Below are 26,661 nucleotides of genomic sequence, written 5' to 3' on the forward strand. Positions count from 1 at the left end.
TGAGGTCATGGGGTGTAGAACCTGATGAGTGTTTTAGGAGTGAGGGCTCCGTTAACAACATTGTGTCAAGAGCCCTTTAACAATTTATGCAGCAGCAGTGTATGATATCTCTGCAGTAAATGCATGTCAAGCCATTTTTCTTGACGATTGCATCACTAGTAATTGGCAAAGACATAATGGATGTATTGGGAAAGGATAGGATTTTATGATTACTTATGTTGAGTGAGTAGCAAGAAAAGGATGCAGAAGTTGTCTAAATGTTTCCTCATCCCTTTCAACCGACCTCTCTTTGAAGTCACCTTTCATAACAGTCCAGCACAGTCTTATTTGCTGTACATATTTTTGTCAACCAGTGTATCATATTCATGCTTTATTGTGCTTATGGTGCCTTTTAAATACAAAAATGTGCCCAGCCTCACTGCTCTAGCCTAGTGAAGCAGCAAGAGAATCAAAGACATAGTCTGGTATGTTTAGTTGACTGAGGCTAATAGAATTAAGCAATGTACACTTAGATGTGAACTCTACTTTAGCATTTATCTACCAATGGTTTTTTTTAACTGTATGCTTCTATTGTGAAAACTGAAAACCTTTGCTTCTTCTCCTTATTATTATTATTATTAGTAGTAGTAGTAGTAGTAGTAGTAGTAGTAGTAGTAGTATTAATAGTACTATTTTTATTGTGTAAGTACTGGCTATAGTTTGACAGGTGATAGGCCACTTTATACATAATTGTTATAGTCTCCTCCTCATCCTCATCCTCCTCCTCCTCCTCCTAATACTTCTATTATTACTTACTACTATTGTTATAATAATAATTATTCTAAAAATAATAATAATAGCTGTGACAAGTGTTTTATAATTTACCCTTTTAATGCACCAACATAATTGCCCTAAAAGGACTTGTTACCATGCAGGACACAGACGCTTAGAAATACAAACAAACAAACAAGCAAAAAAAATAGTCATCTATACATTATAAATTAAGGTTTGTAAATTATTTTCATCTATTCAACATGTGAAGTAAAGTAAACTGCTTTATAGTCAGCCAATGGCAGTTTTATCACAAAGGGGTCCATTAGCGTTGTCATTGGCCTGTGAGGACTTGCTCCACACCGAAACAGCGGGAGTATTTCAGAGATGATTAGGTAGACTAATTTCAGTAACGTACTCAAGAGGATACAAGCAGCGCCGCCCAGTCCTCTCCCACTTGTTTGTTTCAAGTGAAATCCATCGCAGCCGTGCTCGATTGACACTGTCTGCTGATCTGCTACTGCGGCTGGCTCGGAATAACAAGGCAGTTTGTTAATACGCGTCTATCGGGGCTTTCTCCGATTCACCCAGCGGAAAAAAAAATCCAACAAGGCAGTCCGTAACATCACGCAGCTCAGGTTCCTCACCCAAGGATGGCTTCGGGGGAGCTTTATGAGGTACTCTGTGCTCCTGTCAAAGGGATTTACTTCTTAAATTTGACGAATGAAGGAATTAGGAAGTAAGGGGAGGTCCCAGGCGCATGGAAACGCCGACGTCCTAAGCCCTTTAATAGGCGAAACTAACCAAGCCTCTATGCGATGTGCAGTCTAGATGAGGCGTGGAGTTTTTTTCTGGGGCTTTTTTTTCGCATTACTCGCTGAGAATTCGTATTTTTTTTATGCGTCGGATGAATTCCAGTAAGCGAGCACATTTAAAGATCGAAACTTCCCGTCAGTAGTCCTAAAAGTCGTGATAAAGTGCAATGATGATTGATTAAGTGACCATTGAATATGTAGTGATCATTGACGAGATGATGGTTTGAACGTTACGCATGCACTGGTTGCTCACCCGTAGTCTCACATTCTGGTATTCATGTAAATGTAATGGGTCGTTCATCTAGACTTCTAGTCCACAAAAGAACTAACTTTTTATTATTTGTAATAGTTGCAAAGACACTTAATGTCAGACGTGACAACAGTTGATTAGCTGTTAGGGTTGAGTGCAAGTCTGAGACACTACCAGTAGCATAATGCGATGGTACAAAGTTTGTCATTTGCTACTTAGTCCTAAAAACTTGTTGTGAAACCGATATTTAATGCTGATCAACTTTCAGAAACAAATGTTGGCGCAATAATTCATAGGCCTTTCAGGCTTCCGTCTGTCATACTTGACTGTCTTGATCGTTTCGTGGAATGGTGATGTCATGGCGTCCATGTTTCAGTTTCTCTTCACTGCGTAACGTTAATGGTCTGAAGCAGGTCTGTGGACTTAATCACTGTCTTAGGTCATTGACTATTAACACATGGCACCCTTGTTTCGTGATCCAAGCAAAAAGCTCGGGAAACTGGGCGCACGTGGAGTTTAAAGGCTGCTGAGCTGTGTGATGTTTCTCGGGGTCACTCCTCGGGATTTTCTAAAACGCGCTGATCTACTAAAAGGAAAAGCCAGAAGTCTGTCCGACGTGCACCTGTGGGTATGTCCCACAGGTGTCCTCGAAATGCACCCGTTAGAACAGCTGACATTATCGTAGCCTCTCCTAGCAGGCTATTGCATTCCGGAATTACCGCATAGTAGTCGCATAATATTTTTGCGCAAAATGGCATATTCCATGTGGGTGAGCTGCGAGCGCTTAAAAGTTTCTACCATCTTTTTTAGATCGTGGATCAGCTGCTCGTGATGGATGGTGTTAATTCTGCTGCATTATATTTCGATTTTTCGTATATTTTCCATATTTAGCCATATATTTGTTTATTATTTTTTTTTTAAGATGACCAGAAACACTGTGACCTGTTTTGTTACAGGTTAACATCTATTGCAGAATGCGGTTCTTTTTTTATATATATATATGTAAGATCGTATAAGTAATCTTAAGTTGAATGAACTTGACTGAAAAGGACTGACTGGGCTGTGAAAACCTGTCTATGATGGTTGACCTTTTTGTTGAAAATTTAGCTGTGTCTTATACACATTACTAGACCAAGAATAGGATTTTCAAAAATTCAAGAAAAATGTGTTTGTTGTTTTATTAAGGTTTTGCAAACATGAACCATTCTGAGCTGGGATTCAGGTTTAGATTTGATCTGTGGCAGGGATCCCCGAGGAGGCAACTGTTCCAGTTTGAAGTAAAAGACCAAATGAGCCCCTCCTGCAATAAGATGGATAGTTAAGCATGCTCTGTCATATATTGATTTATTTAACACTCAGAAGATGTTATCTAATATGGCTGATGTATATCTTACATAACAGGTAGGTATCAAGACTGGGAGTGAAGACTTAAAACTATCCCCATATTTTACACTTCAGTTGCATTCCCTTTTTTTTCTTTTTTCTTTTTTGAGCAGCTGCGCAGCTTTTTGTATTTTGCATTAATTGTTCTTGATTCTGCCCAGAAATGCAAAAAAAAAAAAAAAAACAGTTTTCAGGGTTTTGAGAGGCAGATGCAGAAAGTCCCACAACAGAAGTACACAGCAGGAACTGAAAGTGGCTGTTCCAAGAAAACACCACAAGTGACAACAGGAGCAAATGAAAACCTAATAGTTTTAATTACATTTAACTAAAAGACGTTGCTGAAATATGAACTTGTGTGGGATGGAAACAGTATGGGATCTGTGCAAAAAAACCCAAAACATAGAGGTTCATAAACAGGGCACAAGCTATAAAACCATAAGAAAAAAAGTGTTGAGCAAAATCTGGGTTATAAGATATAGCTATAATCAGTTATACTTACTATTATGGCCTGAGAATCCAGGAATGGTTGAAAAGCTTATTAGTATGCGTTCTACATGGCTGCAGTAACTTTAGTTAGCCAAATCCTATTATAAAGAACCAAACTGGCCAACATGTTATTTTCTTTAGGCTGGAATGATTAGGTTGGAATTACATTCAGAATATGATGGAATACCAGGAGAAGTGGGTAAAGTTCAGCATTCAGCACTTGTTACCAAATTAAAATAAGAATAATAAGCCACCAACAGTCCTGCACATTACTATTATGTTACCAAAACCAAACAAGGAATTATTATTGAATTATAATTGTTCATACACATTTGTTTTTCTAAGTTTAAGAAAAAGAAAGTCAACTAACTTGTGATGTTTGTTTCTGGTGCAGGCAACCTGTTCTAGCAGATTAATGTGCAAGATAAAGACAAGTTCAATACACCGATAATTACACATTAGTGAATTTTAAAGAAATCTGAGTGAAAATTAAGGGGTAATTTACCTACAGTCTTCTAATATAAAATGTGCATTGGAAATGTTTGTTTAGATAAATACTCCTAAACATGTGGGTTGTTTTTTTTTTTCAGAAATTATATTTGTAATATTTGGTGTAATTGTACCACAGCAAGTTCTGGATAAACTTTACTTGCTTTCCTTGATTTGAGTCGAAGATAGATGCTAATAGCAGCTCCCATATCTTAGAATTCATTATCTTTTAAAAGCAATTAGCATTAGATACATTATTCATTATCTTCTAAAAGCAGCTAACATTGACTAATTAATGGACTTTTATCCATACTGCACCAAATGTTATCTGATCATCATAAATTATAATACATAATTGGGTAATTCAAATCTGCTTTGTAAATACTATTTGTGCTATAAATCATATCAGCATGCACTTTTTACCTTAATTTTGGAAAAGTTTATTTTTGGTTTGGTTAATACACCTTTCTAGACTTCCCCATTTTATGCTCCTGTATATGGAACACATACATCCCCTATAGTTGGTCTTAATTTTACCTTTAAGTATGCTATACTTTAGTTGGTGATGTCACAACAATTACAGAAGCTGTACTTTTTGGTTTATCTGTTATCTCAGTAAGAAGCGCGATAAATTCTTCATGCTCACAGCATGAAGCTAAACTGATCATCTTATTATGCTCTAATTTCCTTTGCACACCACTGACAAATCCTCAAACACAGCCTACACACAAATCTGTACTGGTATCTTCTTATCCAGCATCAAACTACATATCCTTAGAACACTGATTATGAAACAAAAAGTGTCACAAATGTAACTGAGTAGACTTGACTTTTTCTTTCCTTATGTAGCATTTTAGAGTATCTGATTTTGGCCCTTTTTAAATTCATTTTGAGTGCATCCTAAAAAAAACACTTGTATGCAATTCTGTGTATAATATCTCAGTTTTGCTTACATGCTCACTGGACAGCATCTGTATGCTCCATCTGTATTCTCCATCTGTATGCTCCTTAGGCTGATACTTTTAATCTTCTTAGTTCTGTTTCACAGGTCTTATAGAAGTCATACAGATTCATAGAAATATAAAGAAGAAAGACTACAATGATGTTTCCCATATTTCTCTCAGCATATCTGAGAGTTAAGATAGGATTACCATCAAAGGTTGTATTTCTGATGTTAGGAGAGACCACTATTATCCCCCTGCCAAGGCTGGTCTTATGAAAAGATTAAAATATTATATTTCATTGCTATGTGTCCTTTATGGAACTGAGCTAGAGAGATACAGTGATTTGCCCAAATAGGACTGTGTCTTGATCATGTTCAAAAATATAACAATATATTTATAGCTACTTCTTAACAATGTGAGCTGGACACAGAGGCATGGAGTGAGCAAAGAGGCCTTTGCAGAAGAATTTGGAGGCTAGCTCTAGAATCAGGACATTGCACATATTCTGGCTGTCTGATTCTGTAAAAGAAAATAGTGGCATGTGAACTGCTTAGCTATTCTTAATAACATATCAGAAAAAAAAAGATGAAAGGCACATCTAGACCATAGTTATAGTGAGAATTTGACAGTAATTCAGTATGCATCACATCCAACCTCAAAACGTACTTATAAACCAATATTTTCACAAACTGCCCATACACTTCAGAATTATTATTTGAGCTGTCCGTGTGTTCTTTGTAGATATCAGCAGGTGTATACCAATTTGTGCAAAGTAAATGTTTGATCGTTGTCCTGATTCTGCTGCCCTTGTGTCCTGGACCCTGTCATTTAGCAAAAGCATTTGTAAATTGTAAATTGTAATATAAATGGGCTAATCACTAATCTGGGAGTGCAACACAGCTCAGAATTGCATCAATACATCTCGAATAATGAGCACGTGCACACATTTTCGACACATTATTTTTATGAGGAAACATCCTCTGTCCCGAGGGCTATAACGAGCTCAGCACAGAGGAAAACTATATTCACTTAATCAACCATTCAGTCAGGTTTACTCAATGCCACTACAGCGGATATAAATTAGCCCAGTGAACTTATGCTTATTCTTGCATGCTAATTTTGGAAAGCGGCATGTAAAAACAGGCGTACCAAGGAGAGATGTACTTTGCACATTACGCTGTAGTTCACCCAAAGCCCTGATCGCTTTTTTCTTTGAGTTTGCCATTTCATGCAGGCCTATTTGTAAAACTATGGAGGAAAAGGGTGTTGATAGAAAAGCTACTTTTAAATAGGAATATTTTCCAAGTAGGCTGAACTGGAAAGTGTGAAAGCCTTAAATAGGCAACTTATGGGCATATGTTTACACACTAGACTAAAGCTTTGAACAATACCTATATAGAGGAAAAAAACTCCTTGTCATTTAATATAGGCTATAGCCTAATTCAATGCAGCAAGAAACTATGCACATCATTTTATTTAATGTTCAATATTCTACACTGCCTGGCCAAAAAAAAGTTCACACACTCTAATATTTTGTTGGACCGCCTTTAGCTTTGATTACAGCACGCATTCACTGTGGCATCGTTTCCACAAACTTCTGCAATGTCACAACATTTATTTCTGTCCAGAGTTGCATTCATTTTTCCCCAACATCTTGTATTGATGATGGGAGATTTGGACCACTGCACAGTCTTCTCCAGCACATCCCAAAGATTCTCAATGGGGTTCAGGTCTGGACTCTGTGGTGGCCAATCCATGTGTGAAAATGATGTCTCATGCTCCCTGAACCACTCTTTCACAATTTGATTCAGATGAATCCTGGCATTGTCATCTTGGAATATGCCCATGCCATCAGGGAAGAAAAAATTCATTGATGGAATAACCTGTTTGTTCAGTATATTCAGGTAGTCAGCTGACCTCATTCTTTGGGCATATAACGTTGCTGAACATAGACCTGACCAACTGCACCAACCCCAGATTATAGCACTGCCCCCACAGGCTTGTATGGTAGGCACTAGGCATGATGGGTTCATCACTTCAGCTGCCTCTCTTCTTACTCTGATGTACCCATCACTCTGGAACAATGTAAATCTGGGCTCATCAGACCACATGACCTTCTTCCATTGCTCCAGAGTCCAAGCTTTATGCTCCCTAGCAAACTGAAGCCATTTTTGCCTGTTAGCCTCACTGACAAGTAGTTTTTGGCTACATATCTGTTTAGTTCCAATCCCTTGAGTTCCTTTCGCATTGTGCATGTGGAAATGCTCTTACTTTCACTATTAAACATATCCCTGAGTTCTACTGTTGTTTTTCTATGATTTGATTTCAACACACATTTAAGTGATCGCTGATCACGATCATTCAAGACTTTTTTCTGACCACTTTCCTTCCTCGAAGATGATGTTTTGCTACTGTCCTTCCACTTTTTAATAATGTGTTGGATATTTCTTAACCCAATTTTAGTAGTTTTAGCAATCTCCTTAGATGTTTGCTCTGCTTGATGCATGCCAATAATTTGACCCTTTTGAAACAGATTAACATCTTTTCCACGACTACAGGATGTCTCTTTCGACATGGTTGTTTAACAAATGAGAAGCTACTCGCTGCATCAGTTGGGGTTAAATAATTTGTTGCCAGCTGAAACATAATCACCCATGCAGTAATTATCCAATGGGAGGCTCTTACCTATTTGTTTAGTTAAATCCAGGTGGTGACATTTTTTTGGCCAGGCATTGTATTTTACTCACTACAAAACCCCATTTGGTTATATGTTAATTGCTTAAACAAATGGAAGATGATGGTATTCTACTGAAAGCTAAAACACTAATAATAATAGGCAATATATTTTTACATGTCTACATAATTTAGCAGGATGGTGTGGCTTTATGTCATCTTTCATTTTCTCTCATGCTTGTATATTTAGATTTTTCTTGCTGAGTGGAAGTAATTCATAATTTATCCTGCTCCGGAGTTGGTTAGGCGCTGAGAGTGTGGGATCTGAACTGGTTACTTACCAAGCCGCCGTTGTGTGAACAGATCCATATTCAGAATTGGTGGCATAAATCGGCTATACAAAAGATACGACAACAGATTATCTGTCTTCAGACTTCTGAACTTGATTTTAGAGTAGTCTCATATAAATGATTGTTTGGAGCTTTTAGGCCACCTTGCCTTCAAGACCCAAGATATCAGGTGATCACAAATTGTGGATTGAAAGAAAATATAGCCTGGTGTATAACTGGTGTTTCCCTAGTATACATTTTTGTATATTTTATTAAATGATTGACATATTAATTAGCCCATTATTAAAATTCCAGCAGTGTATCATCGCTACGTAGGCCTAACTCTCCGGTACACAGTGACAAAGCAGCCATCTTTCCACTATTGGGCTATGCAGGGGAGGTGAAGTTTCACAAGAGGAATTTACAAAATAAGCCCATTAAATAGACTATATAAATCGAGGAATTTCATATGATGGTAATTAACTTTATGATTGTGCCAATATAATAATATAGGTAAGATTCCTAATAAATTGAGATTAATGGTCATGTATAGTCTTTAGCTAAAATCACAGCACTGATTGAACACAGTCTTTATAAGTGACCAATTAAAAACATAAAAATTATAAGAGGTAGTTGAGCATTGTGGTTATTATTTCAGCACTGGAGTGTTTATGATGATGATCACATTATTATGGCGCTTAAAAAAGGTTCATACCAATCTGGGATCCACCAACATTAATTAACTGGCAGCGATGAAATAACGTTTGTAACCATTGGAGAGCCAAATGATTCAGAGGAATCCTGCAATCCCTGGGAGTAAGTCCCAGTTTAACAGTCTGTACTGAAGCCCTGATTGTTGAGGTCTTCAGTAAGCACATAGTACTGATAGGACAGTGCTAGAAAGCCAAGTGTTGATGATCCATTTGATTATTCAGTTCATAAAGTCATATTTACACATTTATATTGTCCTAAATAACATTCCTTAGTTTTGTGTGTATTTTATTTTGTCCAAAACATGAATTTCAGGTTGAGATATTGTGGTGACAACAAATGTAAAAGCCTACAGCTCATGGTGAAAGTGGATCTTCACCAAAAGAAGAGCTTTTAAAGTTACTGTTATTGTTTTTAATGTTCTTCTGTTAGGCAAGGAGGACAGCATTATTATAGAAGTTTCCTGATTGGTTAATACAGCTAGACCCTGCTGAAAACTTGTAGTTGCTAATTAAAGAGCCCAAAACAGTCACTGATGTATTTCTCTCTCAGAGCAACAATATTAGTAATAGCTATCAGAATGTAAAGATAGTTTAACCCGTCATGAAAATAAAGTGCTTACCTCAGCCCTAAATTGAAAGTCTGAATATATTTGCTGTGTGGATACAGATGAGTACAAGTATTATCTTCTCTCTATGTGTGCTTAACTCAACTTTGAATATGGCCCAAAGTTTAAAAAAACTGTGATAACATTAGGTTTGATGAGAAACAAAAATATACTGGTCAATTTAGAAATTTTGAAATTGCAATTTAGAGACTGGTCAATTGAAAATCTTCTGGCAGATGGTAGAGCACAGTAGAGGCTGAAAAAACAAACAAAAAAAAACTTTCATGCAGTTGGTCAGGGCCAAAAAGATGTTCTTCAATGGCTAAGACAATCACCTTACCTGAACCACACATTTCATAGTCCAAAGTCTGTGACCCCCCACCCCCCAAATGAGGAAGCATTAGGAAGTATTTATTCATTACCTATGCCCATCTGAAATTGCAAGACTACATATGAAAATAAATGTTGTTATACATCCGTGATTCACCCAGCACAGACGTAAATGCATTCAAATTAAGAATGAGGTTCTGTGCACTAACCTCGTAGTTATTGTGCCATTTAAAACTCCATATGTTGGATTGCAGAGTTAAAACAAATTGTGTCATTGTCCAATTGCAGTCACAGGAAAAATAACACCCTCTTTCTATTCTGTGTTCTTCTAACCTCAGAAAAGAGACAAGACAGATTTTGCTGTGTCTTTGTATTTTCAAGAGAAACTAAGCCAAATACAGAAACCATGTGGGGTAAAATTAAGCATGCCATAACCCACCATGGGAATTAAAAAGGTAACAAGCATCCTATTGCTGCTAATCAAATGTGCTTGATTAGGTAATCATCAGGATGTGTGACAACTTCTGCTTTTGGTTCTGCCAGTCTGGTTATCTGAAACAATCCATTTTACAGTAACACCATGACAGAGAGAAAAGACAATACATAAAATAGCTCTATTAACGAAATAGTGAAAGACATTTTTTCCTGTTCAGAAATATGGGAATGGTTGTAAGCGTGTTTCCAAACAATTTGAAAGCCATCATCCCAAAAAAACAAAAGTACATAGTCTCAAGAATTAGTTGGTGGAGTTCCAAGAGTAGGCATCCCAGAAAATTCCCCTCAAGGTCAAACTGTATTATTTATAAAGAACCCCAGAGCTTCTTGTAGAGATCTCCAGACTTCATTCTAACATGACAAAAAAGATGGAAGAGTAGTGAAGAAAAATCACCTCCTCTCAAAAAAAAAACCTTGGCAGCATGACTTGCATTTACAAAGTTGCATCTGAATAAACCATAGTATTTCTGAAACAGCAATTTGGACAGATTAGACCAAAGTGGAGATATTTCCTTATTATATCTAACATTTGCCAAAAAAACCTCTGCTGTAGAGGAGTGGTTATTTGTTTTTGTAGCCACAGTACCTGGGTACTGTGCTATCTAGTTGAACATGAACTCCTCTTTATATCATTTAAAAGTGAAGCTATCTGCCTGACCACTGAACCCCAAATCTATGCCAGGCAACAAAACAATAGTCCCAGACACACTAGAAAACCTACAGCTAAGTTGCTGAAGAAGGAAAAAATAAAAACATTTGAATGGCCAAGTCAAAGTTCAGACCTCAGTTGTGCTGAGATGCTGTAGTGGAAACCTTAAGATGTATATAACCCTTAAGCTGTATTTAAACAAATATTTTCAAACATCAATGTACTGAAGCAATGTTGGACCAGATTTCTACTACAGCAATGTGACAGACCAGAAGTCAAAAACTGCTTCATGTTATTAGTGTCGATGGTGCTTTTACAACCTCCTGAATCACAGGATAAAATTTCTCTGTAGATGAGCTTTTGTTACATTACGATGGTGGAGTCTGATGTTTGTCACCAGAAGTTCAAATCACTTGGAACCTGGTAAGGATTAGAATAATTTTTTTGTACTGTACTCATATGAAATTATAGGATTGACAGATGTGCTTTCTTTTTCCCAAGACTGTACATGCAGACCAGACTATATGTTGTTCTTTTTTTCCCTGCATGAACTAGCCATGCAGTTTGTTTAACCCTCCACTGTATGAACAAATGCTTATGAACAAATTCAGCCCTTTGCTAAATCAAGCTCTATTCATGTGGGAGAGGGGGGGAGGGGTAGAGTCAGGCCAGACAAAATTGTCACTTTGTCTTTTTTTTATTATTTATGTTTGATTTCATTTCTCCTCACATTGCATACTTTATATGTTTATTTTTATATGAGATGCACACTGTTTAGTCTTCTGTGTGATTCTGTATAAACACCTGTTATTCAGTGATTTCAGTGATATTGATTTCAATATTATGCCACATGTCAAAGATTTCTTTAATATCATACCATAAGACCCTTGTCTGCATTTTATTACAGCATTTAGCTGACCACAACATAAAGCATGATTCATACATATATTTCTTTTTTTTTTTTCCCTATATATATATATATATATATATATATATATATATATATATATATATATATATATATATATATATATATATATATATATATATATATATATATATATAGTGCATTTAATAAATTGCATTTTGCTATCTGCTGTGTAATTATTGGATGTCAATTAGAAGCACAGGCAGATGTAAATAGTCTATTGGAGGTACAATAAGCAGTTGTTTTACATCAAATGTGATTGCTGCAGCGCTGTTTCGAATGGCCCAGTGATTGGGGGGCTGATATTGAAGCATGGCTGTCTGGGTCAGCAGACCTCTGCCAAGGCCAGTTGTGTTCAGGATGGCCAAGAGGAAAGCTAGGCAATCGATATGCCTTGTTCGAGGCTGCATCCGTTGGTACTTCAGTGTGCACTACAGCATTTTGATCTGAGAGAGAGCACAGTCTGCTTTGAGATTCAGCAAACTGGTTGCTGCATTTACCTCTGACGACTCAGCACAAGTTAATTAAATTCTAAAAATAATGGGGGTTTTTTATAGAAAATATAAAGTAAATATATTTTATAATTTAGTGTTTTGTTATAAACAGTTAAAATTTGGTTGGCAACTATATTTTTTGATAACTACTTTTTTTCAATCAGCTATAACTGACTTATTGGTATTAACTTTTACCTCAGGGATGTTGAGCTACAGTTTATGAGGGCCACATCTCTGCACAGTTTAGTGTTCTTGTGTTAACAGTCCTGATTCAGCTCACCAGCTCATTACTATGCATGAGTTGATTTATGGGTGTTAAAACAGAAAAGCAAAAAATGTGCAGTGCCATGCCTCTCCATGAGTCTGAACCCCCGTTTGTTTGGCAGATGGTTGAGCTCCTAACTGCTGGGTTTTAAATTAGCTACTTCAGTACATTGTATCAGACCTTGAAAGTAAATGTGCTGTTAAGAGTATGGCAAGATAGGGGTATAAAGCAGTGTTTATGGGCCCTTATCTAAACTAGGCAGGAGGTGCTGCCAGCGCAGTGTTACAAAACATACAGCAAGGTTTACAGTTTCTCTCCCAATAGACAGAAATGTAATATTTTATGTAATATAACAAGGCTTCTAATAAGACCATATAGTTTGCATGATTTTGATGGTGATGGAGATACAGACACTGGGGCCAGGGACTCAGAACTATAAAATAAGAATCATTGATGCATGATGGAGTGCGAGTGACCTTCTCAATCGAAAACCCTTTGTGTCCTCATCAGAAGTGCCCTGAGCTGTTAGGCTGATTAGAATGGCCTTGGGAAAATGTCAGCAGCATTGCAAATGGATCAGAATAATTCTGATTAACAGGCTGTTGGACACAAATGTTTTATTTTGTGGTCCAGGAACTGGACTCTATCACTTGCTGAACATCTGGCATCTAGGCTACAATTTCAGCAAGCAAGAGCCATATTGGTGAAGCAATGATCCTTTGTTATAGACTGACTTTACCTGCTTTTAATATCAGTTTTTTTTTAAGATTGTGGCACTGGATTATTCTGAAATGCAATCCAGAAATACCATATGTCATTCTTTGTCATGAAAACCATAGAAGTGATTAATATCAGCAAAACAATTACTGCTGTATAAGTCATCTGTGAACAGCAATCCTTTTTCAGATTTGTTGTCGTACATCTGGAAGTACTTCTTCATATACTTCATATACTTAACTGCATTCTCATTTTGGCTTCGATGTACCCTGGATTTTAGGTGGTTAAAGAAATCGATTTGAGATTCACTCTAAACGATTTGAAGCCTACTCTAAAAGATGCATCGTCTTTTTATCTGTACTACTGATCTTGTTGGTATTGTGGATGCCAAAATCATGAATATTGTTTATATATTCTTGTTTTAGTGAATGATCGTGAGGTAGTGGATGGATTATAGCAGTGAGTAGCACCAGTTGCTATTGAAGAGACGTTTTCTGCTACAAATGAACATTCATCTCACTGATGACAGACAAGTCATACTGTCCTGAATAAGTGGCAATTAAAACATGAAACAAATCCAGTTATATTTCTAAGTATGTATGCCATTGCTAATCCCCAGAAATTAATTTTATTTCTTGAATTCTCCAGATCAATGTCTCAAATGACCTTTTAGTTATAGCATGCAAGCTGGTTGCAGATGCAATAACATGCTTTCATTTAGAGAAATTAAACATGATGAAGTGAATGCTTTGTGACTAATAACTGAATAATTGTATATTATTAGGCAATTTGTCAAGTAGATCTTCATTGTCATATACAGTGCACAATACACATTGAGATGAAAGAACATTTCTCCTGGACCCAGGCTCAAAATGCATGCATATGTGCATGACATAGACAGTGCTAACAGTACATAGAGTTCATTTGAAGTAGTTGGTCAGGAGAGGCACAGAACACAGGGTGGGGATTAGAGCATTTATATGACATCTGACACAGAAATACTATAACATGACAATAAGACATTTCATAAAATGCATTGTAGTGCCAGTATAAATTATTAATGGTTGTGGACCTGAGAAAAATAAAATTTGAGTGACATGCAGTACTGTGTGAGTCACGTCATTCAAAGTGTATTAGTGCTGTTAACAGTAAGTTCACAGAACATGTATAGTGTTCCAGAATCAGTCAGCCAGGGGGTAGAAGCTGCTGGCCGGCCTGACGGTCCCTGAGCAGACGCTGCAGAACCTTCTGCCGGATGACAAGAGAGCAAATACATTGTGGGAGGGTGTGGGAGGAAATGTTTACAATGCTGGATGCCTTGACGATGCTGTGTGAGTGGAAGATGCTCTTCACAGGGGATAGAGGTGTTCAGATGTCCATAGCTGTCTGGAGATTTTGCAGATACCAAACCAGACAGCGATGCACCTGATCAGGAAGATCTCCGTTGTGTCCCTGTAGTTGCAGCTGGTTCTCTTGAACAAAGAGCTAGTGCTGGTGATGAGCACGATGTCTTCCATGATGCGAATGCCAAGGAACTTGGTGTTCATCAGTGCCTACTGCGGAGCTATTTATACAACCAATTACATAGTCAGACTGAGCCGGCCACTCTTCTTTTTCCAGGTGGAGCGGATTGTGGACAAGCGCAAGAATAAAAGGGGCAAGTGGGAGTACCTGATCCGATGGAAGGGTTATGGGAGCAAGGAGGACACGTGGGAGCCCGAGCATCACCTGCTGCACTGCGAGGAATTCATAGACCAGTTCAACAGCCTGCGGCTTCATGGGCGGCGTCCGAAGCCGGCAAAGCACGGTGGCTCCACGGCCCGCTGCCCGGGCCAGCCCGGCATCCACGACACCTCCAAGCCCCGTGGGGAAGGCCGCAAAAAAAAAAGGACAAGTGGGGCAGGAGGTGGAGGGACAGGGCTGAGGCGTGGTGGAGGCGGCCCAGGACTGACCACTCCACAGAAACCAAGAAAGATGTCTGCAAGCAAACTCTGCGGTGACAGAGTGACAAAACCTATGACATACAAGAGCATGTCTGCAGGGTTACAGTTTGGGCCGCCCATCCGGGGTCCCACTAACGGACTACAAAATGGAGAAGGGGACCCACTCCATTACAGGACAACTGCCAGAGGCCAGGGTGTGCCCAGCAGCAGAGTGGAGAAGGTGATTGGAGACATGGAGCCCAGTGGAGCTATGTCACAATTAGGAAATGAATTAGGTAAGCCTCCTCTCCTTTACAGTATGTTCTCTATAACAGATACTGAACTGTGTGCACATTACAGCGCATTATTTATTTTATAGTTTTTATAGTACCATTCCATTTATTTTATAGCACCATTCCACACCATGCTGCACTTTTGTGGATTGCTGTTAATGGTTTTACTTGTGGTAAAAACAGAATATTGTGTTAAAGAAAGATTTTTTTTTTCATGGTTTACTAATTATTATTCCGTAAAGGATCGTAGAAGCTTTAAAGGAGCAATAAGTAATTTTTACTACCGAAAAGTAGAAAACAATATTTATCAAAGTGATTATTTACAGTGTAAAATTTACAAAATGTTATTTACAAGAATGTAAATGTATATTTTTCTATAACATGCAGCGCATATGAGATGTAGAAACAAAGTGCTTTGTAGTGCCCAAATGAACCAGTTTATGCTCCATAGAGCAGGGTCCCCCATATAGAAGCCATTTTTAAAAAACAGGTTGAGTACAGAATCTCTGTACCATCCAGGACCCTGGGTGTCAGTATAATGGCTGTTTCGTAATGTGAAGAAGAAGCATTGGAAAACGTTTTTGGAAAAACCATTTTTTATACCAAGCTATTTGTGTTTTAGTGATTCATGACAGTTGTTTTATTTATTCTGTAAAATCTATCCCAACTAACTTAATTTAAAGTATTAAAACCATGAATGAAATAATCACCCAAATGAAGTAATTAAATAATCACCTGAACCCAGCCTAAGTTATGGTTTTAACTGTAACCTGTTTTACATATATAGATTTGAAACCAAGATGATGACAGATTATTTAATGTCTCTTAAAATTAAAAGTAATTAGAGGACAACATTAAAATGGTCAAAAATTGCTAAAGTACATCTGTAATACAATCTGTGATGCAGATTTGAATGGCAAAATAGGCAAACTTGTGTATGTGTATCAGTTTTCTGTGTATATAAATTCAGAAATCATTGACAGATGGGTATACCTACATATGATAATAATATGATGATAATTTACAGACAAACAAAAAGTAAATAAACTATTTTAAGGATTAAATGCATTGTGATGCAAACAATGACACATTCCCGTTAACTGATTATAAAATAATGCTTAAGATTTGACTGTTGATTATTATGGTTATCCATTCTTAGTCTTTAAGATGTTTGTTCCACCACACTAAAGCATTCTCTTTTTAACATGATGGTGTAAATAGGTTTAGCACATGCTTTAACAATTAAGTTTAAAGAGAATATATCACATTGCAATATAAAATAACTTATATGAGTAGTGATGAGAGAAAAGTGCAGTTTACTCCTCAGTCACTGTGAAGAAGTGGTTTCTATGGTAAGTGCATAACTCTGATATGATGGCTGTGATGAATATATTGATTTAATTCTCATAAAGGCCTCCTCTGACATGATGGCTGTGATTTAAATATATTGACTTGTCTTGGTTTAATAAGGATCTCACTTTTCCCTGAAATTAATGTGTCAGATTACATGATATCTAACTGTCTAGTTTGTGTATAAATGAATAAACCTTTGCAGAGTTTTTGGAGTCTGAATGTAAACTTGGCATTGGAGTAAGTTTGGCCTTTGTGTTTAAAGCAGCCTTGTTAATTGCAAGCTCTGTCCAGTAGCATTATATGACCGCACAACTTTACTCCACTGGGTATCATCACTTTTAATGGAATGTGCGGTTGGCTCTGCTTTATATATTGTAATTGAACATGATTATTGTGACAGAGTACTTGTTGAAAAGAGTGACTCTAGTCATCTGGTAAAGATGATAATCTGATTCATTTATTGGTTTGTATTCCCCATTAACAGATAGACTGTGATGTCTTATGGCATTTAATGTTTTACATGCCTGGAAGCATCGTATATTTGAGGAGTATGGCATATCCCTGATGAGAGGCATGGGTGTGACCCTGATGGAAAGGGCAGTTGTGCATGGAGGGACACGTGGAGAGTGTCGCGCCACTCTCTGAACGGGAGGATCTTTGGTCTAGTGGTCAGTGCTCATGATTACCTCCTGTCGGCCCTAGGTTTGAGTCCTGGATAGGGTGGCTACCTTCATCCTTTGTTACAGATGGTCAAACCTGAACCATGTCATCTTCCTGTCATTCCTAGATCTTCCTAAATTCAAGGCATTTATTCAATACATACTTAATAGAAATAAAGATGCAGACTCTGGAATTAATTGAAGAGAAGAGCTGGTCCCATCTTTATTCTGAGCTCAGTCTTACAAACGAGGCATTGCCCAGAGAACGTCTAACGTCTTAGGTGGGCACCCCTTTTATACATTTTCTTCATAACCATTTTTATTTTTTCATAAAAACTTGGCCAGGTTGCACTATTGTTCTCCAAACCATACATTATTCAATTTGTGCAAATTGATTTTCAATACTTACACCAACCAGTTCTTGGTACCATTAGGTTCATCCTGGACTACTTCTATTTTTTTAATAGAACCATACTGGTTCTTCCAGTGATGTCCATATTATTGCTTCCGGCACTTGGCCAGGCTGTCCTGTCCTTGAACCAAGGCTCCCCCCCTCGACTGAGGCCCCTAGAGGCCTGTCAATGAGGCCTCCTAAGGAGTTACGCTGAAGCCTACAGAGGCCTTTCCTGCATGAAACCAGTTTATTCTGGACCATTCCCTATTTTTCTGCTTACAATATCATTTTATTACCTCATTCATTTTAAATGTTCACGATTCACTTATTGTGTCTCTTTCCATGCTGCGATTTTTTAGTGCTGGATACGTGTATTCATTTTATTTAGGTTCTTATGTCATCTATTTAAACTTCAGAGCAGTAAACTTGCCTTCTTGTCCTCTTTTCGTTGAGTGATTTTCCATCCTCGTTTTGGTCTATTTTAGGTGTGATGAATTGATGGAATCAAACGACAGTTTAATTACACTGTTTTGAATCAGGGAAGGACCAGTACACTGGATGGATGAAAGGATATGACAGGATGAATAATGCCCTTATACCGAGTGCCGCTGAGCAGAAATAATGAACGGGGTTGAAACCAGCAATTTAAACATGCAGCATATAGATTTAGAAAACATACAAGTTGTAGTCTACCAGTGAAGCATCCTGCATGTCCTGATAGTTTGAGCAAATCTCTACCATCCACATGCTGTCACAGTACTTGGGTCTGTAACCTAAGTAATATTTGGCATTAGCTTCCTATGCACAGCCATGTAGCCAAACACCCTGTAAACTGATGTAAACTGGTGTGGTATATTTTAAAACTACTCTGTGCATGAGAATGACAAAACATCAGATATGCCTGATTAGGGTTTTTTGTTTGTTTGCTTGTTTGTTTTTTGCTGTGGTTCATGCCTTCCTTGAATGTCTGCTGTAGTCAGTTCAGGTTTGGTACTGCACAGGTTTAAATCGCTTTAGAAATAATAATTTTTAAAAACAATAAAACATTATATGGTGAATTATTTCAGTAGTGATGTCTCATAACTGTATGTAAATGGTTAAATACTCACTGCTTTTCCATTTGGTGTCCCTGGCGTTCACTTGTGATAAATCAGGGTTGTTAAGCGCTTTTACTGTCATTGGTGTACAATCTCTGTGTAATTCACGAAGAGGGTCACACTTAACTCTTAAATGCTGTGTCAGTAATCGGAGCCGCCCGATTGAATTGCACTCATGTCCCACACACGGAACTGTGAACCCAGCAGTCAGGCATAAGATCAGCAATGTTTGCTAACGTAAATACTTTTTAGTCCCCTCTAGCTTAAAAAAAAGCATCTAGCGACTTTTTTTTTTTTTTTTTACAAACCATAGCCACATCCCATGGAAGACTTGAAGTGCTCCGCCAGCGAGAGGCGCGCCGGTACTGCTCCGCAGGCGGGCACACCCCCCGCTCGGCGCTGGCTCTGCTCGGTGAGGGGCAGATAGGTGGGCACGGCGGGTGACATACACGTGAACGAGCCGCCTGTGTCCAGACGCTGTTGCCAGTGACCAGTCTGTAATCTGCGTGTTTTAATCGTCCTTTGTTTTAATGTGACCAGTTTAACTTGATCGTTTGACTGCGATCATTCTGTGCGCTGTGTGTGTGGGGGAAAAATATATTCTGTCGCCTCTAAGAGATCGTTTTACTTTTTAAATATAGGCGAAATCGAAGTACAGCCGTTGCCTTTAAATTATGTGTATGGTGATTTTGTCTGACATAAAATAAGAATTTTAGCAGTGCAGAGCAACAGCTTAGAAATGACTTGGAAGTGAAAGCTGGTTAATATGTATTGTTAATTGGCCGTGTTTCACTGACCATTTCATACTACTCCGGCTGTCTGACAACAGAAACAGAAAAACGTGTAAATAAGAACATCTTTGTTGGGCTGTTTATTTGGCTGTATTAAAATACAGTATCCGTGAGCTCAGAGAATACGAGAGAAGAAACTAGATGCACAGGGCTGACACCATCTGACATTAGGCAGTATGCAAATACGATGCGTTGACGTTACCGATATGCTAATTTGTGCATGGCGTCATCAGGCGACATTTAGCATCTTTTCGAGCAAGTTTTATCTATTTTCCAGTGAAAGTTGTTGTCGACACTGAAGACCAGGTTTGTGTTTTCCATACAATATTATAATTTGAAAAATTCCACTAGGTGTTATCTTGTTGTTGTTATTGTTACAGCAACTAGTTTGGCGTACACTGTAATATGAGACCATTGTGCTGTAAGACAGTACCATAGCCTTTAACATGGCAGTGTGCTGCAGGAAACTAATGAGAAATTCTGGGGGAGCCCTGTTTGTTTTTCGGGTAGTTTAAACCCTTAAATGTATGAAGTTGCTTAGAGCAACCAGACTGTGACAAGAATTAGGTGTACATATAATTGAGATTCAAATAACCACTTAAGTATGTGGACTTTCATATCAGAACTTAATGCAGCCGAGATCTATTCTATGAGGATGGCAGCTGAAGCATCCTATGCAACCTCACATCGATAAGATAGATGTAACCCTCCCCTAGCTTTACACTTAGTTTAGATTTACATTTATGCCATTTAGCAGATGATCTTATCCGGAGTAAGTTACCAAACAGTTCATTGCTGAATCTGTCACAACATGCCAAGGCACAAGGCCTGTAACAAAAGAATAAATGAATTAAACTCCACTTAGAGCATTTCTAGACCATTAAAAATAATAATAATAAAATAAATGTCCATGTACAAAGCCTTTGAAAGGTAATGGGGAGTACTGAAGCTGCAGTAAGGCTCTACCTTGCTTGCTAGTGTCCCAGGCCCAAGTATAACATCCAGCTCCTTTCACCTTTTTTCATTGCCTTAGAACAAACAGGCCTCAGGCAATACCGTCCAGATGACCAAAGGTGTGCAACTATCAGCGTTTCTCCATGCCAAACCTAAATCACAATGTTTTGGTGTATTTCCAAATTAAATCACATGTCTATTTCCTTGTCCATTTGTCATGTTCAAACAGGAACCCCAATCCCCAACGGAGATGCACACTTGCACAGCTCAGCCAAACGGAAGCTGGCTGAGGACAAAGGCTATGTTTTCGACAAAAGACTGAGGTACAACGTCAGGCAGAATGAGACCAGCTACAGGTTTCGTGACATCGTGGTCAGGAAGGAAGAGGGCTTCACACATGTTTTGCTGTCAAGCCAGACATCAGACAACAATGCACTAACCCCAGAGGTATGTACCTTAATGTGTTGTCCAGCAAGAAGGAAGTATTAGTCAACCACTCACCATCATCTGAGACAGGATCAAATAGCCAAACCAAGACTGTGATTGTGTCACAGATTACTGACCATAAGGTTCTGGCTGAATATCACATCTTTTGAAAGGTATTTTGAGAATTGTGAGAAAATAATGAATGTTTTTTTACTACAGAAAATGTTGATGGTTGCATATTATGTGGCATTTGCAGTTTACTAGGATTGGGATGCTTTTCTCACTGAAATGAGGATGTAGCTGTCACAAAAGAGCCAGCCTGAAAAAAACTTGACAATAATGTATGAAAAAGGGATTTAAAGGATTTAAGTATATGTGACCATAATTACAGTTGAATGATTAAAGTATACTGGCGCAATTGAAAAAGGGAACATCAAAGATACTTCCCAGGGACCTTCCCCCAAACGTTTTTTAATGATATATATGCATTCCACATGTGGTTTAAGATTTTACTATGACGGGTTTCAAATTTACACACATTAATAAGAAGTGTGATTGAGTCAGTGCTGACTAAGAATGCAAGACGATGGCAGGTGATAAAGGTCCAGAGAAGAGAAGTGCACATGGTTGTAGCCCCGACAGCATTAATCAGTATGCACCAGAGAAGGTGTGCCCGTCGGTCCTGTCCCCACACAAGTCTCATGGGTGATCTAGATGTGGGGAGGCTCTTCTTTTCTTGTTCTCTCCCCAGTGCCGATTAGCTTCCTGTGGGATAGTTTATAAGGTGATTTTCACATCATCATTTTATGTACAGGTTATCAATGCCATATATCTCCTATTAGGCAGACTTGTGCATATTTCCCCTTAGGCAAATGTGTACTGGGGGAAAACATTTATTTGACATGGAAGCCAACCTCAATATCATACTGATTATTCACTGGGTAGCTAATGGAATGAGGATAGCGGTATTTTTTTGTAAACTCACACTTTGGATGAGAGTGTAATACAGATAATTAACCATTATACAGAGCTTAGTTTTGTTTTGTTTTTTTATTGTGCACACACTTAACTATAATGCGAACACAAAACACTTGCACAAAGCCAGAAGGCTGGGCTCTGAGCACAGTTCCGCGGTGCACCAGCTCCTGGTGCACTTTACTTCACCTCATATAAAGATAAGTCTGCCAGGCTGAAATGTTGGGGCTGGGTGCCCTTTAGGCCATTGCTGGTTTCAGGCTGATTTACTTGCAGCAGCCAAGTCTTGAAATGCTACACTCACAGCCAAGCCAGAGTGCCGCTTCTTCCTCGGCAGAGTTCCACGAACGGCACGACCGGCAGGGAAGAGCTAAGCCCATTAGCCGAATGTTTATCCATTCTCCGCCAGCACAAGCCCCCTCACTCTGCTCCCCCACGCCACCCGCGTCCCAGTGGCGTGCGCACCGCAGCGGATGTGTTTAGTCCTGTAAATCGCTCTCATACTCTCCGCCTCATGAACAAGGGTTGTGAAAAAGTGGGAGCTGGAATGGAGCGATTCACCCCAGAGGATGGAGGCTTTCAGCCCAGACTGCTGCTTCTGTTTTCACTCCACGGTTTCTGTGAGCAGCAAAGGAAAACTGTATACCCCACCCCTGATCATTTGTATGGCCTCATTCCTGATGATCTATAGACCCTCCACTCCTGAGCATTTTACCCCACACCCCCCGTAATCATATATGTAATGACCAATACCTGTGGTCAATGATTTGTGAAGCTAATATGTATTTTGATGTAGACCCATAATGAATTGATTTGATAGTGATCTCTAACATTTTCCTTTTACCTTTTCATCTTTTGGACACCTGTATCTTGAATATATTAAATGAAGGCCACAGCTGGAGAAATGCAGGTCTGTTTTGTCAGTGCTTTGTGGGGACAAATCCATGACCCATACATCTCTTCAGTTCCCATTATAGTTACTTCTGGTCTGACTTTGATCACTTTTAAATGATTGGGCTTACACAGTTTCTAAGCACTGCAAGTCTGAGTCTGGCTGCCTGAAGTGAATAAGACTGCCTCTTTGCATTATCTAAAAGTTCTTTATGATGGAGAAGTCATTTTCCGGCTGTGTATAATGTGTGCACAAGCAATTTTGCTCGTTCCCTTTTATTGCGAGCGTTCTCTCTGTCTCTGTGGAATATTATCTGGAAATGCTGAAGAACATTGTAAATGTAACCTGCACTTGTATTACAGTGCTTTTTTTCAGCTATAGATTGAGACTCTGACCTCAGTCCTTGTTATGAGGGCAGGCTGGTGAGCTGTGTAGATGTGAGAGAGAGAGAGAGAGAGAGAGAGAGAGAGAGAGAGAGAGAGAGAGAGAGAGAGAGAGAGAGAGAGAGAGAGAGAGAGAGAGAGAGAGAGAGAGAGAGAGAGAGAGAGAGAGAGAGAGAGAGAGAGAGAAAATGTGTCCTGGTTATTATTAGGATATGCATGCTGTATCAAAAAGTAATGCATCAAACATTTTTTGTTATTTAATTTCTCTGCCAGAGGAGCTTGACTTTGTCAGCTGTGTCACTTTTATATTCATAGTTCTACCAGCTGCCTTACTGTGAAAACACTTTGTGTGTGCTATTGTTTAACACAGGCTTCCCACTATGTGTGTAAAAGCAAATGGCTGCATAGAATGAATGTGAATGTAATGCTTCAAATAGCACAGGTTTTGAATAGAATTGTGTGGCATGCTTTTAACTGTCAAAATATGCAAAAACATTTTTAAGAATATGAATCTTCCCCGTTTTTGCATATTTTGACAGTGATCCTAAAATAAGGCTAATATTGACACAAGTAAAATGCACTTCATCAACAAGTCTAGGACCTTCACTTGGTCAGTTTCTCTTTATGTAATTTAATTATAGCCTGAGTGTGAAACACATCTCTACATCTGTGTAGGTGGGTGTGAATAGCATCTCCACCACTGCTGCCACAACCCCCAATTCCCAACGGCTTGTAGCATTCATCGGTGTCATTCTCTCTGTGTGTGTGTGTGTGTGTGTGCTGGCCTACGCTTTTAGTTGCCCTTGTGGAAGTCATCTTGGAAGTGTCATCGCAGGATCACACACTTCCGCATGTACAGATGCACACACCATCACGTTTTATGAGGGTTTGCTCTGCAGGGCCAACAGACATGCTTCTTGTGTTGTGTAACTTCAAAGCTGCACTTAGAATATGGAACATTTCTTGAAGCCAAGTGACTAAACAAGGATAAAATTCCCTAAATCCCAACATCCACATTTGCCATGTCAGCAGATGCTGTATCTCCTTCCTCAGTAACCCTAAAATTGTAAATGTAATCCATGCGCGAGGTAATGGTAGCTCCCAGCTCGCATCTCAGCATGTTCTCTCTCTGAGGCTGTGGTGGTTTGGTGCCGGCTCTCGCCCTACCTCCTCCTACGCTCTCCTCCTCCTACGCTTTCCCCCATCTCTCCCCCTACCCTCTCGTCCTACCCTCTCCTCATGATCCTCTTCCCACTGGGCAGATCATGAAGGAGGTGTGCCGAGCTCTGGGCAGTGCGGCAGGCGATGACAGCAAGCTCCTGCTGCTCAGCGCCGTGGGCAGCGTCTTCTGTGGCGGCCTGGACCCTTCCTACCTGATCGGACGGCTCTCCACAGACCGCCGGAAAGAGAGCAGCAGGATCGCCGATGCTGTGAGGTAGGCGTGAGGCCACAGCAGTGGGCTTCTGTCCCACTTTAGATTATCCATGTCCTTAAAAGAGAAAGAAGAAAACTCCAGGTGGAAAGATGGCACGGTTAATTGTATATTAATGAGACTTGCAATTTAGGTTTTCATGATTAGTTGCTCATTAAAAACTATAATTAAGTTATTTAATTAAGTGGGTCCCTGCTTTGTAATCAAGAACTCATCAAATGGGTGCTCTGACAAGTCACATGTCTGCTATGAGCTGATAGTCACCAACTAAGCTCATGCATGGTCCTTGAACATTTTGTGAGGGGTTCTGGCAATCATAGAAATTCAAACAGTTTATGATCACAAATACTTTGCCACTCAAAACTATTACATAAACTAAAAAATTTAAGCGAGTTTGTCAGAATTGTAGAACCCTTTTAAGCCTTACTGCTGGAGTCCTCAACTTTGTTCAGTTCTGTTTCATAATGTTTTAATTTAAGCATAAAACACTTCCGCTTTCTTGCCAACAATTCATGAAAAAACATCCTCATATATACTTTACCGGTTATTTATAGCATTTAGACCCTGACAGCTCAAATCCTTTGTTCACATCTTCTCTCACTGCAGAGACTTTGTGAAGGCCTTCATCCACTTCAAGAAGCCCATCGTGGTGGCCATCAATGGGCCTGCTCTGGGGCTGGGGGCCTCCATCCTGCCCCTCTGTGACATCGTGTGGGCCAGCGAGAGAGCCTGGTTCCAGACACCTTGTGCTGCTCTGCGTCTCACACCCTCTGGCTGCTCTTCTTATACGTTCCCTCAGATCCTTGGAGTTGCTCTGGTGAGTGAACCCACTAGACTAAGAGGAGCAAACCTGTTGAAAGGGCTTAAGACGATCAGAGGCTATTTATAGGTTTTATAGGAGTTTAACGAACATGCTTAAGGATACAATTACGCACTTTTAAGCACTTATGTAATAGAGGTAAGTGGCGGTACAATATTTTTCATTGTGACAGCTCTATACAGGGTAAAATTATGCCTTGTGTAACTTGAACTTTTACTTAAGTAAACAAACGGGCAAACCCCCAGGTTCTGGGTAAGAGCATCTGCTAAATGCTGTAGATGAAAATGGAAGTAAGACGGCACTGTTTATCTTACCAATAGCAAACACGAACAGAGAGCGTAGAGTCAGAGATGCCTCGAAGGTGCTAAGCATCAAGAGACAGGAGAGGGACAGCTGTTGCATCAGGGTGGAAACCTTCGACTTGAACTTTACCAGCTGCTCTCAACAGTGGCAGCAGGAAGTGTGACATGCAGCAGCGTTTGAACTCCTTGGATGTCCCCAAATGCAGTGGATGGGTCTTCACCTACGACTAATCTGTCGAGGAAGCCTTTTACTTACAGAAGACGGGACAGGATGCAAAAAGCCCCCAAAGCAAGCAGTAACTAAAAATGGCTATAACACATCCCTAACAGAGCATCTTCAGGGACAATAGCCAAAAGATGTCGATGGGTCACAGACTAATGTGTTGATCATGATTTAGTTTTATTTCTGATTGGCTTCCTTTGTATGTTTTTAAATGGTTGTTAATCTGTAATATCTGTTAATCTATAATATCTATATGGTAGTACAGTACAGCCCCTCAGATTAAATATTATTCTGTGCCTTAACCTGACAGCGCTGCTCATGCACTGTGCTAAGGAACATAGCCAAACTAACCAAAAGTAGGTCAGAGTGCAAATACATGCAAACACCAGTGTACATGCCAGATATATACTCAGCAGACATCCTATTCGAA

General features: G+C 39.1%; 1 protein-coding gene across 1 annotated transcript in view; it reads left to right on the forward strand.

Annotated features, from left to right (window-relative positions):
- The first annotated feature begins 885 nt into the window (after window positions 1–885).
- The window catches only part of LOC113570807 (chromodomain Y-like protein 2), a 29,970-nt gene continuing 4,194 nt past the window's right edge, over window positions 886–26,661 (forward strand). The window contains exons 1-5 of the mRNA XM_026999438.3: window positions 886–1,427; window positions 14,936–15,533; window positions 21,008–21,225; window positions 24,717–24,889; window positions 25,493–25,703. Of these exons, the coding sequence (XP_026855239.2) occupies window positions 1,404–1,427; window positions 14,936–15,533; window positions 21,008–21,225; window positions 24,717–24,889; window positions 25,493–25,703 (1,224 nt within the window). The 5' untranslated portion in view covers window positions 886–1,403. The remainder of the gene's footprint in view (window positions 1,428–14,935; window positions 15,534–21,007; window positions 21,226–24,716; window positions 24,890–25,492; window positions 25,704–26,661) is intronic.

Source organism: Electrophorus electricus, chromosome 6, assembly GCF_041902795.1.
Source record: "Electrophorus electricus isolate QZ-2024a chromosome 6, ASM4190279v1, whole genome shotgun sequence".
NCBI classification, from domain to species: Eukaryota; Metazoa; Chordata; class Actinopteri; order Gymnotiformes; family Gymnotidae; genus Electrophorus; species Electrophorus electricus.